The sequence below is a fragment of the Pituophis catenifer genome, unplaced genomic scaffold (assembly GCF_029215685.1).
Source record: "Pituophis catenifer annectens isolate HBS135680 unplaced genomic scaffold, rPitCat1.0.hap2 SCAF_1, whole genome shotgun sequence".
Taxonomy (NCBI): Eukaryota; Metazoa; Chordata; class Lepidosauria; order Squamata; family Colubridae; genus Pituophis; species Pituophis catenifer.
In genome coordinates, this window is record NW_027256881.1 from 199,440,129 (window position 1) to 199,457,069 (window position 16,941).

A 16,941-nucleotide genomic window follows, 5' to 3' on the forward strand; every position below is an offset into this window, starting at 1 on the left:
AATGAATGAAACGGAAAAAATAGATGAGCTATCTGTCTATGAACTAAAAGAGGGGAAAATAGATCTGAACAAAGGTGATCATTTTTTGTAGAATGGAGTGATGAAGCCATGCAGGGAAGTGAAAAGGTAGGTTTAATGATAAAGGAAAGACTAAAATGTTATGGCTGAAAGAATTCGATAAAATAATGTAATCTAGATAGTTATGATGTAACAATTCATAGGTATGAAAATTGTATGTCATACATATGATGAATGGTGTATGTTATGCACCAATGAATGGTGATAAGGGAAGAACCAGAGAGAATTTAGGGAATATTCTGAATGAATGAGATCCAAGGAAAAATTTATGTTCTGTGGTAACATGATTGGATTTGTTAGAACAAGATGAGAGTCCAAAAAAGTAACAAGGCCATTCAAAGGCCCAAGAATGAATACAAGTAGTGACTGTCTGGTGATCATTTCTTCAGGGAAAAAAAGACCATTTGTTTTGAATATATGATTTCAGGTTTCATATGTGCACATGAAAACAACTGAATATAATCTGGAACAACTCCTCAGGGGCCACTGGAGATTGCAGAAGTCAAGGAAGGATCAGTTAAAATCCTTTAATTCCTCCAGCGAATATCCTATGTGTGAGGATTTGCTCGTAGGAAATATGGTTTCTACCATCTTCAAAACTAAAACTTTTTTTAAAAAAACAATATTTACAGAATACATCCACACACATACAGAACATCACGATATATTCACTCCCGTGATCCTTGTCAGGATTCAGTCCTACTCCTATAAAATGTGAGGCATTTCAAGGTATTTCACATATTCTAAAAAGCTGTTCTTGATTCTATCCAAGACCTGAGAGATATGTCACAGCTTTGCCCTCCCTCCTGCTTCCCTTCCTCCTCAATCTCTTCCATCCATCCTTTTGGAAGGTGATATGGCATTTCTAAAGTATTGCCATTGCGGAGTGCCTGAAATTTAATCCCATTTCTCAGTGGGGTAAAATCCATTATTCCATCGATACATATCTCCAGCATCAAACTTAAAACACTCCCTGGTGCTGCTTTTAATCATTTATCTACTCTGTACCCCTAGAGGTGGAGAAGAATCGCCTTTGGATTCATAGTTCTATTTTTATGTAAATAAAACCTGCTCACGTCGATACCCAAAGGCAGCGAAGCATCTAGCTGTGGATTTTAATAGCTGAATGGCAATACTGGAAGTGACCTTGTCCATGGTGACCTTGAAAGCACAGAGGTTGCTTCACTGGTGCTACACTTTCAAACTAAAATAATTCAGTGAGCGAAGCAGTGATCTTTGACTGTATCACGTCTTTTTCTTCTTTTTCTCCGATAATTAAATAATAAAGTACCATAAATCATTTTTTTTCTCAACCAACATTTGCCAGCTATCTATAGGTAGCGTTTGCATTTTTCTTGTTCATCTCACAGAAAAAAGCAAACAGAAAAAGCTTTGCACGGCTTCAAGAGAAATAAATGCAAACCACAGAGCGTTTGCAATGAATTATAACCCCAAAGTTGTGGTTTAGATGTTCACATTTGGGGGAAGGTAAATCAATTCTATGTCTTAATCATTGTTCTACAGTGAGACATTTGACAGGTGCTTAGATGGTGATTATTTATTTAAGGCTGTAATTTCCTTGCAATAGGCATAATCTAATATTCATACGTATGTAAGAAAATAGCTTAGCATTGAAATACAGAGTACTATTCAACGTGGAATAGGTTTTATCAATGATTAGAGATAAGAGGTAGAAATTAGATGAAGAAAGATTATTGTTATATGTAAGTAAAATATGAATGTTGTTTATAACTATAAGCATGCTAGTACAATTAATATGATCATAAATAAGCCAATATAACTATAAATATGGTTGTAATTATTACGTGTATTATTATTACTATCAGTATATATGTTATTTTTTTCCTTCTTTTGTAAAATGAAATGCCTGGACAATACACTGTCTTCACAATATTTATATATAAATAAAAAACTTGACTTTAAAAAAAAGAAAAGAAAATAGCTTAACCGAAAAGCATTTCGGATGCATTTATGTCTCTTGCAGATTCACTGTAATGACTATTATTGATAAATTATGTCTGATGCATTATATCCCAAAGACAGGATGTATCTTTTCATATATTTTGGACTATATAATCAGTGTGTTTGCCTCACTGTTATAAGGTAGGAGTTTTGGCTGGTATTTGAGTAGTTGTTAGACCTTAGGGTACAATAGCCTTTCAAAACAGAACATTTCCAGTATTTGTGCACGTTTCAGGAAATGGTTTACCAGAGAAAAACATCATATTTTTTTTTCACAGCCAAGTGGCTGCTCTTACAACAAAGCCTTTGCAACCTTTGTAAAATTTTATGTGGGCACCATAATTCTCACATGAGATGTGTGTCTGATGATAAAGGAAAAGTGTATTCATAAAAAAAAAAGTGAAATAATCATCACTTCTAAGTGAAAATGGGACACATATTGTATATAGCAAGAGCTTTGCGTTGTAAGATGCGTTCCAGAAGATCAGGACTGTGATGTCCCCATTACGGCTCAACAAGTCAACAACTATTAGGATTCCTTCATTTTACCTGTACAGATTTTTGCCGATACTGGTACTGAGCTTCTCCTTTTTCAAACTGGTTCTTTACACTTGCCAAGCCTCCAGGTATTCTGCATGCCTCTGATTCCTCCAGAGCCTGGTGGGGAAAGAACAAAGTAAAGAGATAAAAAAATAAGCCCTTAAAAACAGCAAAAGGCTACTTCGGGTGTTTTTGGTTTTGTTCTATCTTTGAAATCAGTGTTGATGGCTGGTGAATGCCAGGGCAAGTCCCTGCACTTTCCTTGGCAGGAATTCAGAAGTGGATTGTCATTGCCTCCTTTCTAGGATTGAAGAGATTAACTGGCCCAAACTCATCCAGCTGGTTTTGTGTCTAAGGAAGGACTGGAACTCATAGTCTCCTGGTTTCTAACCTGGTGCCTTAACCACTACACCAAATTGGCTGTTCAGTAAGCTGTTGTGCAGAGCAGCATACTTTATTGCGGTCATAGACCAAAAAACCAAAACATCCAAGGCTCACAGCTGGCACACGACCAGACTGAAGTGGAGAACGGCAACAAGATCAATGGTGGAAACCACTCCATCAAACTCACAGTTCATGTATTTTAAATTTTTAGCTCCAATCTATATGGACTATAGTCGATTAAAATTGTACATAGGTAGAAAATACTATATTGCAATTTGCATAAAATCCACACATCGGCACTTTATACAACCACCAGCTAACTCAACCGCTGGCGATCAATGAAGCTAACCTCAGTCAATGGGTCCAGCCCATCCCTTCCCTCGGCTCTTACATCCCAAGACAGCAGCAAAAAAATTTGCTACCTTTAATGTAATCTTAGAATCAGTATCTTGGAGTAAGAAGCGAAGACTAAGATTTTCAGATAATCCAGGAAATCTTTGGCAAATGGGAGAGATAAGTTCTGACCTTACCTCCCGATAATGGGGGCATGTAAATACGATGTGAGCCAACGATTCCGGAGATCGACCATCACATGAACAGTGGGTGGGTTTCACACACCCCGAGCACCTGCTATCTAGGACATTCGAGGGGATCACATTAAAACGTGCCTTTAGAAAGGCCAACCTGTATTTAACAAAGGATAGCATAGAGAGATATTTGGGTGTGTGTGCATTCGGGGAGTAATACCGAGAGAAAACAGAAAACAAACTCCCGCACCAAGTGCCAGATTCTGTTGTCTTTCAATATTATCCAATCGCTGAAATATCAGCGATTTGGCTGCATCTGGGCCAAGCATAAGGGCTTCAATAGGGGGAATACCTATCTTCATAAGTTTGGTATGAATATTGCAGGCCCAAGGACTGTGGAAGTCGTCCCACCATAAGCACTGGCCTAAATAGTAGTTTGGAAGTCTGACCCACAGAGTCAGCCAGTAGCCAATAGCACACTTCCACAGAACAGTGGCGAGAGATGGTGTGCCCAGTTCCAAGCGGATTTAAGCTGTTGTGATATTCGATAGCACTTCTGAGTTCAACTTGCTTTACTCTCAGAGAAAGTGGATATAGGTGGTCCTTGTTTAATGATCACTCATACACTGAACATTTCAATTTATGATGAGTGGTAGTTACAACTGATCTTTAAAATTCTGACCGGTGCATTGCTCTGTGGTTACATACAGTAACTGTAATCTGAATGCAGTTGAATGCATGGCCACTGGCCTGGATTTCCAACCATCAGATTTGTCCCTTGGTCATGTGATCACAATTTGTATCCTTCCCAGCCAGCTTCAATGGGGTCAATGGGGAAACCAGCAGTGTAAGTCAGAAGTCATCATCATGGGAGACCACCATGGGAGGCTCTTGCTGAATGAGCCATACAGTCCTCACTTAACAACGGTAAACAGGAACAGCTGGAATTGCCACTGCTAAGTCACATTATATCACGTTTTACAACTGCACTGCTTAGTGATGTAAATTTATTTATTTATTTATTTATTTATTTATTTATTTATTTATTTATTGCGATTTATATGCCACCTTTCTCCCTAGGGACTCAAGGCGGCTTACAAAATGACAACTTCAATACAAATCACAATACAATACAAAATTAAAATCAGTAACCCAATTAAAAACGATTTAAAATTATACCAGTGTACCCCCAAACGGATCAGTTTAATTGGCGAAAGAGCCACGTCTTCAGCTCGCGACGGAAGGAAAGAAGGTCGGGGGCTGTCCTGAGCTCAGTGGGCAATCCATTCTAGAGGGTCGGGGCTCCCACAGAGAACGCCCTCCCCCTGGGGGTCGTCAGCCGACATTGTTTGGCCGACGGCACCCTGAGGAGGCCGACTCTGTGAGAGTGCACAGGACGATGGGAGAACGGCTGGAGATGGTCCTACAAGTACCCCGGGCCTAAGCCATAAATTCTGGTCCTAATTACCATTGTTAACCAAAGCCTACCTGTACACGATTAGGCATTACTTAATTATAAATTTTATTTCTGCCTGTTCTTACAAATTGTGGTGTTTGGTTTTAAAGTTTGTGTTTTTAAAATATATATATTCTGTTCCAAGAAGCTACAGAAACACACTAAATATTAAAAGTATCTGAAAAGGAAAATGCAAAATATCCAGTGCGCAATGCTGTGAATTGTTTAAATTTGTTTTGCTTCACATATAAAGTATATTTTGCTATTGGTTCATTCCACTCCATTCCAATCCAGCTATGTGCGGGTCTTAATAAGTTATGCCAACCTTCTAAGGCAAACTCATGAAAAGAATGTCATCAAAATACCTAAAATATGAATGCCTAATGCATTACCCAGATTTAAGCAGAAGCTTACGGGGATATTATTATTACCGCATTGATTTAAAAGATTAAAGAAGCACTAACAATCAGTAGCCCTCAGTATCTTCTAATCCAGCATTTCTTCAGGACCATTAACTGCTTTATACCATCAGGGACTCAGAGACTAGGAAGAGATTCTACTGTTATACAACTGTGAATTAATCTCTCTTTTCAAAACCAACACAGGCCGTCTCAGGAGCCTCTTTTATAATGTTGAAGATTAGTGCAACAATATGGACTTCACTTTTGTGTTTTGTGTCAGATTCAATTCATAATCTGACATTGTGAACCACGTGAGATTTAAAAGCCTAGGTTTGATAACAAATTAGAGACTAGGAATTAGGCAAGAACATTTAAAGCCTCCCTCTGGATCTTGTCTACCTGGTCCACAATGCTATTTGCTTCTAACAACCACACTGTGACTAATCATAGTCTTCTAGACCTTTCCTGTTGCTTATTCATCTTACTTTGCTTCTTTCGACTTCAATGGATGGCTGTTATTTTTCAGAGTTTTAAGAGGAGGGGGTAAAAGACTGAGCCACCAGATTTTATTTATTTATTTATTATTTGTGTACCTTCAAATCAGACTGCTAGTAGCTGCCTGGACTGCCTGGACTGCCTGGACTGCTTCCTTGGCATGATTTCTTGGCATGATTGTTCCAAAACGTTTGCCATTTCCTTCTGTCTGGGGCTGGGAAAGAGGGACTGGCCTAAGTCATCCAGCTGGCTTTGTGCCAAAGGCAGGACTAAAACTCACCATCTCCATGATTCTAATGTCCTAACCACTACTACAAACTGGCTCTAAGGTTCTACCACAGTAATAATTAGCCCCAAGTCCCTGCTTTTCTACATTTGCCTCTAGTTCTGTTTTGCCTCTCAGTGGTCCCCAACCTTTCCAGCTTGGCAGCCTGCTTGTGGGGGGGGGAGGGGATGGCCCCGTGTGAACGGTGGGTGCTCGTGTGTATGCCTGCCACTCTCACAAGTGGAGCTGTGAGTGAGCAGGAGTGCTTGCCACTTGTGCAAATGGAGCTGCATGTGCGCACTTGCCCACTTGCATGGCTCAGTTCCAAACAGGCCGTGGCCTGGTAGTGGGCCCCAGCCTGGGGGTTGGGGACCGCTGCTCTATGTAGTCATGTTTGAGTAAAATCTCACTGCTCTCTTTCCTCTTATTGCCTTTGGACTGCAAGAGAGGGGACTGTTGTCCTCAAGGGCACAGCAGGAATGGGGAGGGGGAAGCCCACAGGCAAAAGGCAACCCTTCAGTTTTGCTTCTGCGGCTGCAAAGCACTCCTGGAGGAAATGTCTCTTCAGGATATTTGTTTGGAGGAGTTAGATGGTTAGATGGTTTGTAAGGGACAAAATGGATTCCTGGAACCGTGTAAGGATTAAGCTTTTTCACTTCAGAAAAATGTTTGGGCAAGTCCAGTTCTTAACATTTCCAACCACTTCCAAACAATATTTGGCTGTTACGGTTTTAACTTAATTTAAGAATTCAATACCACCAGTTTAATTAATATAAATATATTATTTATTATATTTATTTATATATAAATATATGTATTTATTTCCCCCTTCTGAAGATTAAATATTTGATGGCAAATTTGGTGAGACCGTACGGTTTCAGTTCTAGGAAATCTACAGCTGCTCCAGTATGCAGTGGTTTGAGAAATTAGGGCATGCCTTACTCACTACACCCATGTATCTGCTCTGCTTTAGCGAGCTGCACTGACTACCAATAAGCTACCTTCCCAGTTACAATTCAAAGTGCTAGTTCTCAAGATCTAGATAGCTCCAGAGCCACCTTTCCTAAATTACACCTGTCTGTTTAGTAAGATTAAAACAGGTGCATTTGTTCCAAGTACCTGCTCTCAGACACCACAAAAATCTGTGGGGTTTTCAGTTATAGCACTCCTTCCTGTGGGTGCTATAGTTTGTATCAGGCTGGTCCTTTAGAAAGCCCATTAGGCATTGGAATGTTATGAGGGTAAGGAATGGTGTTCGGATTTTGGCCTAGATTGAATAAATATTCTCCCCTTTTTCCTTTCCTATGGATTTGCTGGAGTGTTAGTGTTTGTTTTGTTAATTAAGAGCCAATGCGGTGTAGTGATTAAGGCAGCAGGCTACAAAGAGGGAGGTGGTGAGTTCTAGTCCTGCCTTTTAGGGTTTAAATCAGCTGGGTGATCTTGAGCCAGTCGCTCTCTCTCAGCCCTAGGAAGGAGGCAAGGGCAAATCACTTTGGAAATCTTGCCAAGAATACTGCAGGGACTTGTCCAAGACTTGAAGCCACACACACACACACACACACACACACACACACACACACACACAAATTGTTTTAATTTAAATTTTGAAGAATGAGAATAATATGCCACTCAGATCTGGCTCCCTTTGAAGTGGCTCATAAGTCTTTTAAAATAACATAAATAAATGTAATAGAAGTAGAAACTTCTTTGCTGTAACTCTGCTATTTTAAAATGTCACAGCTGTAATTGCAAAAGGAGCCATTCTTCATCAGTCTAAAGTGGCCCTGCTCTAAATGCAGCAGCTGCTTAGGGTAGAAAGATGGAATTGTTCTCTGCCATTTTTAGAAGGGGAAAAAACCATGCAGCCCTCTTTAAGGAGAGTCCCTCTATGGAGTAACCATCTGTTTTTAAGTTGGAAGGTTCCAGGAAACGGTTGGCTGGTTGTGACAAGGGATGGTCAACTATTACTACCTTTCCCATCAGAAGGAATCATCTGAGTTAAGACCAGCAGTGGGTTTCACATACTCGTACCACCGGTTCGCCCCTTGCGCGCACCCTCGAGTACACCTTCTGCACATGTGCCCGGCTTCGAAAACATGGCTAAATAGGACAGCATTACGCCGGGGCGGGTGGCCCGGCCCACCTGCAGTTGCTGCTACCGGTTCGCCCGAACTGGTCCGAACCGGCTGAATACCACCTCTGGTTAAGACAGAAAAAGGTGCAAGGAAAAAAACAGCACGCCAAGAGATCATGAAGATCGGATGGTTTAGCTAGAAAACGTAAGTGTGAGATTATGCAGAAAGATGCAGAGATCGTACAGTTATATTTTTAACTTCACATAAGTAAGTTTGCCATTTCACAACTGATTTATGTTCAGTTACATTGAATTCAACATTTTGTCTGGAATTGTGTTATTGGGCATGCATGCTCAGCTTGGGATACACTCCACACAAAGGAATGCTATTTCTGAAGAAAAGCAAGTGATGAGAAAATGCTTTCCCCGCTGAGCAATTTTCTTCTCCAAACATTGATACAACAATCGAAATTGGGAGAATTGGAGTAGAAAAATAACCCCCACCATCTGCTTCTCCAACTGAAACAGCTCCTCCTAAACCGCATGGCACGTAAATAGAGTTTGCATGTAAATATATACATTTCTTTTGTTTCACATACACCACTGTTCATGTATGGTGGGTGAATGTGTGTTTCACTCCTCCGATGCCAGCATGAAAGACCTGTAAATTTGCTGCTAGCATTCTTGTATCGTAAAGCTGTGAAAAACAGATAAACACACACATATTGCAAATCTTCTACTGTGTTTGTTAGCTTCTGGAAAAAAAAAATCCAAGGGAATATATCTGCAGGATTTTGTGAAATATGTTTTGGGCAAGTATGAGTTCACATAGGGACTTTGGAGCTCTGGATTTGGTAAATTATCTCACAAAATAGCATCAAAAATAAATTGGGAAAACAAGTTCCAGAAAACAAAATAGAAACATGCTTTCCCACAACTCTTTTCCCCTCAAAAATCCAGTGATTAGATTTCAAGATAAGAAACAGATCTGATCTGTGTTGCGGTGATCCAAACAGGTGAACGGGCTGATGTTGTGGTGCCTCATCTCTGTCCACCAAGTTCTTCAGGATAGCATTAGCTCAAATTGAGAGGTGGGCCGAGGTTCACAGAAATATGACTTCATTACAGGCTGCATTTCTGCTGGGTTAGCTGGAGCCTTTAGGTACAGTTTGGACATAGCATAACATTTGACCAATGTACTCTCAAATGTGTTGTTGGAGAACTCAAAATTAATGTTGAGGCTCTCCTAGTGGAAAAGTCAGCAATTTACACTTTTACAACAGATCTCCCTATGTATATGGGCCTATGCATAAGATAAAGCATGCCCTTGTTTAGTTTTTAGTTTAGCATATGGAGGGGCGGTAGCCCAGGTATTTTGCTTTGCACTTTGGAATTGCTTTGAGGATTAAACTCATTCACCTTCTTATCACTTTGGAATTTTGCCTTTTCGGATTTTAGATGAGGTAGTCCATTGAACTTAGTGGACTATCTCATGTAAAAATAAAGCATCCTTTTTATCTTTTGAGACCATGGAAAAGACCTTTATAATTGACCAGCTTACTTCATATTCAACAAGCACAATGTGGTCTGTTCAGAATAGCCTTAGTGGATTGATTAGATGAATCTGAGAATTTATGAGAGGTATCCTCAGATAATGGAACCTATTGGCTTTAAAGAAGACATGAGTTCACCTACTTCCAATGAAACTCTCTAGATCTTGGCCACTTTAAGCCTGGTGGACTTCAACTCCCAGAATTCTAGCACTATTTTGGTGCTAGATAAGGACCAAAAAAATTCAAGAGGGGTTGGGCTTAGTCCTTTTGTGGCTATGTAGAGACTGTAAATTGATTCCTATTTTGACTCTGCCCCCAGGTTCTGTCATTCGTTCTCCTACAGAAACTCACGAATACCTAGGAATGAATATCTTTCCATTGTCTTCTTTAGCTAGTGCCTGAGAAGATGGAACTGCAGACATTAATGGAGAACAATGATTATCTCAATCCCGAGTCTGGTTCTGGGTTGAGGTTTAGGTTAGAACAAAAAAAAAAACAGGCTGGCCCGAATCGTTTCTGCCCGGTCTACCCAATGTGAAGAGGAAACATCAGGCTACCATGGCTTCGGCCCAATGCAAAAGTCTACCCAATGTAAAGAGGAAACATGCCAGCAGTTTGGGGAGTGGTGTCAAGCTGACCATGCCCACCCAGTTGGCCACACCCATCCATCAGCCACACCTTCCAGCCCCTGCGAGGTCAACCACAGCCCTGATGCAGCCCTCGATGAAATTGAGTTTGACACCCCTGCTCTAACAACTGGACAGGAACAGGCTAGTTATAACAGCCCGTATTTTGATAATCTTATCGTTACAGCCTTACAATTTGGAAACAGAATACCTGAGTGATTTGGTGCATTGTTAAAAATTTTCCTATTACATACTAGATTTATGCTGTTTATACCACGACTGAATGACAGAACAATACATTTCAGACATTTGCAGGCTGGTTTTTGAAATGCTCATACTGCTGAAATTCACACGATACTTTCAGCTACCTCATTAAGTGCCTATTGAAGATCACTCAGTTCTTCCGTACAACAGTAAGAAACTATGTACGGATGGTTTTGTTCTTTTCTTTCTTCTGCCCCATCCCCTTTGTTTAACTGAATATGCTTTATGCACTGTCTGAATCTATTAGTCAGCCTTCATGATCTTTATTTTTAATAGTTTCGAGATGAGACCGTAAAGTAAGCTATGCTAGTAAGATATACTTTATACATAACTACATAAATTATATAAGCGGCCTTTGTTTAAAGTATATAAGGATGTATTACATTAAAAAGACCTAAATGTGCAGGTATATAATTTTAGCATTAAAAGCAAAACAAAATATAATGATATAATATAAAACAATGTAAATATTTTTCATATTTTTGAATCCAAGGTTCATTATATGCATGATGCATGCATACATACATACATATATACGTACCCCCAATAGGTAGCCTTCTACCCTCCATTTTAAGACTTCTCAGGAAACCAAGTTCATCTATTCTTTGTGATTTGTTCCACTTCCAAGAGCTTTGTTAGAAAACTTTTTTTAACATTCAATTTTAACTTTTTTAAAACATTCAATTTATGTCTTCTTTCAACTGGCATCTCTTATTCCATGTCCTGCACCCTAGAATACTTCTTGACTTTCTATATGATACCCTTTCACTCATTTGAAAAGTGGTAGCATAACCCCTTCAGTCACCTTTCTTCAGGGATAAATATGCCCTTTCAGTCTGTCTTCAAAGGACTATGATTCTAGTTCCTTGCCCTTCTCTGAACCTACGGCAGTTTCTTTAAACCCTTCTTATAGACAAATATCCACCACATAACATAGTACCTGGCTTGGGATCTGATCAATGAACAATAAACAGAACAATTACTTCTCATGATTTACAAGTACAATTTCGTTGAAGTAATTTAAAGTTGCATTTCTCTAAAGTTGCTAAAGTAAGCAGCGTGGTGCTTATTCAGAATACACTCAACTACTGTTCCCAGATCTTTCTATTAGTACCACTGCAAATTGAATCAAATTTGATTTTAACACCTCCATAAATAATACACAAAAAGAAAATTTCCCTAGTAATAATGGGACTGTTGACTTTGAGTACATATATTTATCTGGAGAGTTACAGTGATATTCTATTTCCTTTCCTTTCCTTTCCTTTCCTTTCCTTTCCTTTCCTTTCCTTTCCTTTCCTTTCCTTTCCTTTCCTTTCCTTTCCTTTCCTTTCCTTTCCTTCCTTCCTTCCTTCCTTCCTTCCTTCCTTCCTTCCTTCCTTCCTTCCTTCCCTATCCCCATTAGGAGCTGATATATTTCTTTTTTTTAAATTCAGAAACTAGCAGGGAATGAAATTTTCTTGAAACATCCAAGTCATTTTGAGATTCCAGTGCATATATCTGAGGGGCAACAAAGCATAGCCTAGCAAAATAGTCTTATTTTTCGAAGGATCCAAAGACATGAAAGCTATGTCTGAAGATCTATGTTTTGGCACAGCAAGTGTGAACAGCCAGTTATATTATCAAGCAACCATTTCATGCATGCCTAGCACAAGCCAGTGCAATCACAATGATTTGTAGTGGGCCATTTTTATCTGACACTCTTTAAACTCTTTGCTGGATGTGACTTATATAATGGGCTCCTAGAAAATAGTCACTGTCCTTTCTGATATCCTGTTCAAGCAAAAGTAAATTAATGTCACTGTGAGATCCAGTTAAGTTTTGATGGCTTAAATGGCATAAATGGAAGCTTTTATCAGAGAAGACAATGAAAGCATTTGTCCTGATCCCATACATGGAAAGGGCCCAGCCAAAATATGGGTCAATGTTTGAAATGAACAGCAAAGCGGACACTTTCCATTCAAAGCAGTAGAAGTATTAACCAAAACACAATATCAAGAATTATTTCAACATTTTGCGTTTCTCCATGTTTTCATTTATTTGGTCACCGGGTTTAATGCACACAAAACAGCACAGAAAAAGTAAGAATCAAAAAGAAGGAAATGCCAGGGGAAAGCTCAAATAAGCATAAGCTCTGAACACCTTAAAACTTTCTTGAGCAGAAAACATTTAATTTGCTTTGATTTATAATTAACTAATTATAGTTGACTAGACTTTTTTTTAGTATGGTTTGTCCATACAAGTCTCTCTATGTGAATTAGAGAGGAGCGTTCTCCAAAAAGATGGGAACAAGCAAGTATTCTCTTGCAATCAGAGAATGTAACACACAATTAGAAACATTATTGTGTAGGACTGACCAAAAATGAAATGCCAATCGCTACTAATACAATACGTTAGATACTAATTGTATATGATAGATAGGCCATCTCTTGCCTGATGGTTGATGATATAATGATTTATTCATGTATTCGAGAACAATTCAATGCAAGAACAAATTAAAGACAGAAAGCTCTTGAGAATGTGGCAAAATGTGAAGCCTTTCAGAGAACCAAAAATGGTAATATATTTGGTCTCCACATCTGTTATGTCCTTATAAGGACATCCATCCGGATTGGTTGGCATCCTCCGGTGGGGATTTTGAATAGCTGTCTTAGGGGCGGTGCGTCTGCCGGAGCGAATATAAGGAGAGCTCCGGCAGTGCAGCACCAGTCTGTTACTGTTGCAATAAAGGTACTAAATGTATCGAGCTGGTCATGTCTTCTTTCCCTGCGCCTGATCCAACAACATCTATACAAATCTTGTCCTTTAGGATACAGTGGCACCAATAGAGATGTGCATATGGATGTGGGTTGATATTTCAACCTATTTTCCAAAGCACCAGAAGGCACGACAAGAAAGAGTGGATGGAAAATAATCAAGGAGAGAAGCAACCTAGAACTAAGGAGAAATTTTCTAACGCTGGGAACAATTAATCAGTGGAATGACTTGCCTCCAGAAGCTGTGGGTGCTTCTGTGGGTCCAGTAACAGACTGGAAGCTTTCAAGAAGAGACTGGACAGCCACTTGTCTGAAATGATGCAAGGTCTCCTGCTTAAGCCAAAATTGAAGTCTAGAAGACTTCAAAGGTCCCTTCCCACTCTATTAGCTGCAGGGGAAGGATGGCAGTTTCTAGCAGGACTGGAATAAAATAGAATGAATGAGCCGGAAGAGACCTTAGAAGTCTTTAGTCCAGCCCACTGGTCAAGCAGGAGGTTCTGTAATCTATTCTATTCTAGAGCCTTGTGCTCATGTCCCATCTCCCCAAGCCATTAGAACTCTCAGTTTCCATCCCAGCTGAAGTCCTTGGAAGCAGCACCATGTAACTGGTAAATGCCCAGTAATATTTTGTATCAAGTAAGCTTTGCTTTAGTGCCTTTCTTTTGGTCATTCGTATCTTCTCAGGTCAATATTCAGAATCTCTTCTATTATACATGCAGAATCTATTACCCATTAAACTACCGTAACTCAGACTTTTCCAATCTGTCACCTTATATATACACACATTGGAATGGCACAGGGGTGAAATGTAAAATTTGTTACTACTGGTTCTGTGGGTGTGGCTTGGTGGTGGGGTTAATGTGACTGGGTGGGCGTGGCCAACTTTTTTTTTTTTAACTTTTCAAAGCATTTTGAAAAGCCTCTGCCGATCAGGCGACTCAGCTGGGATCGTCAGAGAGGTTTTTTAAAAAATGCCTCTCTGCCGATCAGGCAACTCAGCTGGGATCGTCAGAGACTTTTCAAAGCATTTTTTTACCACCTCTTCGGCCAAGAGGTTGCAGAAAAAAATGCTTTGAAAAGCCCCTGACAATCCCAGCAGAGTTGCGCGATCATCAGAGGCTTTTTTTTTAACTTTTAAAAGCATTTTTTCATCGGAAGAGGTTGTAGAAAAAATGCTTTTAAAGGTAAAAAAAAAAGCCTCTGATGATCGTGCGGCTCAGCTGGGCATGATGGGGGGGCAGGGATTTTTGCTACCGGTTCTCCGAACCACCACCTGCCATCGCTACCGGTTCGGGTGATCTGGTCCGAACCGGGAGCATTTCACCCCTGGAATGGCACCTTCTAAAACCTGCAAGCATTGCAATTCAACACATTGGAATAGCTCTTGGCAGGGAAATCTACCATCTAGTGCAATACTATAGAGTTTGGGCCCCCAGTATCCATCCTACTAGCTGAATGATATTAAGAAGTTCATCTGACATTTTAAAAATTATCCACGTTCTTTCAAAACTCCAAATGCAAATCTATTAAACGTAAGTAGCGGTAAATCGCATTCTGGCCCCATTAAAGAGGACCATCAAGCAAAACTGAAGTCTGCATTCACATCACTAATGATCAGCTCTGTGCCCTGTGATCTCATCCTGTCATCTTTGTTGAACCAATTTATTTCTATCTTAGCTACAGTTCAATAGCTTTATAGATGAAACACTTGAGCTCTGAAGAGCTTGGGGATCACTTGGTTTCCCATTGGTGGAAATATCACTCTTCTCCTCCTGGAAAGAAATTCTGCCTTTGTGACTCAAGCTAGCATCACCATAGGTTTTAATTGATTGGGGGGAGATCACTTTGGCAGCCCTTGCTAATAGGATATTGAAAATATTTTTTTTTAAGCACCAACATATGACTGCACGTATAAGGTATACATCCATGTAAGCAGGGATGAAATCCATCAGGTTCTGACAGGTTCTGGAGAACCGGTAGTGGAAATTTTGAGTAGTTCGGAGAACCGGCAAATACCTCCTCTGGCTGGCCCCAGAGTGGGGTGGGAATGGAGATTTTGCAATATACTTCCCCGAGGAGTGGGGAGGGAATGGGGATTTTGCAGTATCCTTCCCCTGGAGTGGGGTGGGAATGGAGATTTTGCAGTATTCTTCCCCTGCCACACCCACCAAGCCACGCCCACCAAGCCACACCATGCCCACCAAGCCACGCCCACAGAACCAGTAGTAAAAAAAATTGGAATTCAGCACTGCATGTAAGATATACATGGGAGGTAGGATGGCCCATGTTGATACTTTTTCTTCCTTTTCACCCTCTAATATTTTGTCAGTCACATTGGCTCCTGTGGGATTCTCAGCAATTTTAAAGCTTCATGGATCCGTTTGGGGGCTGCTACCATTGTTGCTATGGAAGTGCATGCAATTTTCAAGAATTGGATTTGTAAGCAACAAACTGATTTTGTTGTTTACATTTTATGAAAATTGGAATGTGGGTGACTGTCAGAGATTTTAACAAGCACAAGTTATAAGTTATCACTTGTTTGAGTAGGTGGAAGCACCTGGCCAATTTGCCTGAGCCTAGAAGCTAAACAAGAGCAGGCTATTTAGTATGTGGATGGCATTCTGTGCTGGGGAATTTGAGAGGTGCAGGCAAGCCTGGAAAGTAAAAATAAATTCTAAAAAAAAAAAAAACCCAGCAGAAAATGATCTCCATATGGATACAGTATGTTCACGCAATCACCTGGCACTGAGCTCAATGTGAAATGGTTTGTGGATTCCCAAATACAATTTTAGTCCTTCTTTAAGAATAACATTGTAGAAGTTGTGTTCTGTTTATTTAAACTTTTCCTGAATTTTACAGGGAAGATGGAGCAAATTTTAAATTGGTGGCTAACTATGAGTAAAAGAAACTGTTAATTTTAATTTTGTTTTCTTTTTGATTCTAAAATCCTTCTGGATAAGGAATACAACACATAATAGAAATACAATACATTTGATCAAAAATGTGCTTCTAAATTTGCTATTTCTGCATGCAAATATTAAATTATTATTGGGAGCAGTTTGGATACAATTTAGAGCTATAATCAGTCATCTTTGTGTTGGAGCAGATACAGGGTACTCTACAAAAATACTAGCACAAAATATTAGGGGAAATTTAATATAAGAATGGCATCGTATAACTAGAGATTTTACAAAACACCAGCAGAGCTAACTCAATTCTAATTAGAACTGAATAAATTTCACCCATGGAAGGATGTAAAGTACATTTGCCATATTTATCAGGCTGTTCTGCATAGGGTTATATATGTCCCCAAAAGATGGAGTTGGTGGCTTGGGAATGGTTTTAGATTCTTCTTTGTCATTAGAGGCACAAGCTATGGCCAAAGTGTTGCAAGCACTTTTGTCAACCAGGCTGGTGTGCTTGTTACAGCCCTTGGATTGAAGTTTAATGAAAAGAAGGACTAGGGATGACATGATAGTCATGTTCCAATATCCAAGGGGCTGCCACAAAGAAGTGGGAGGCAACCTATTCTCCAAACC

General features: G+C 39.8%; 1 protein-coding gene across 2 annotated transcripts in view; it reads right to left on the minus strand.

Moving 5' to 3' along the window:
• The window catches only part of XIRP2 (xin actin binding repeat containing 2), an 89,634-nt gene that overhangs the window by 58,753 nt on the left and 13,940 nt on the right, over positions 1–16,941 (minus strand). For both annotated transcript variants that reach the window (XM_070938530.1, XM_070938451.1), the window contains exon 2: positions 2,611–2,718. In XM_070938530.1, coding sequence (XP_070794631.1) covers positions 2,611–2,718 — 108 coding nt within the window. The remainder of the gene's footprint in view (positions 1–2,610; positions 2,719–16,941) is intronic.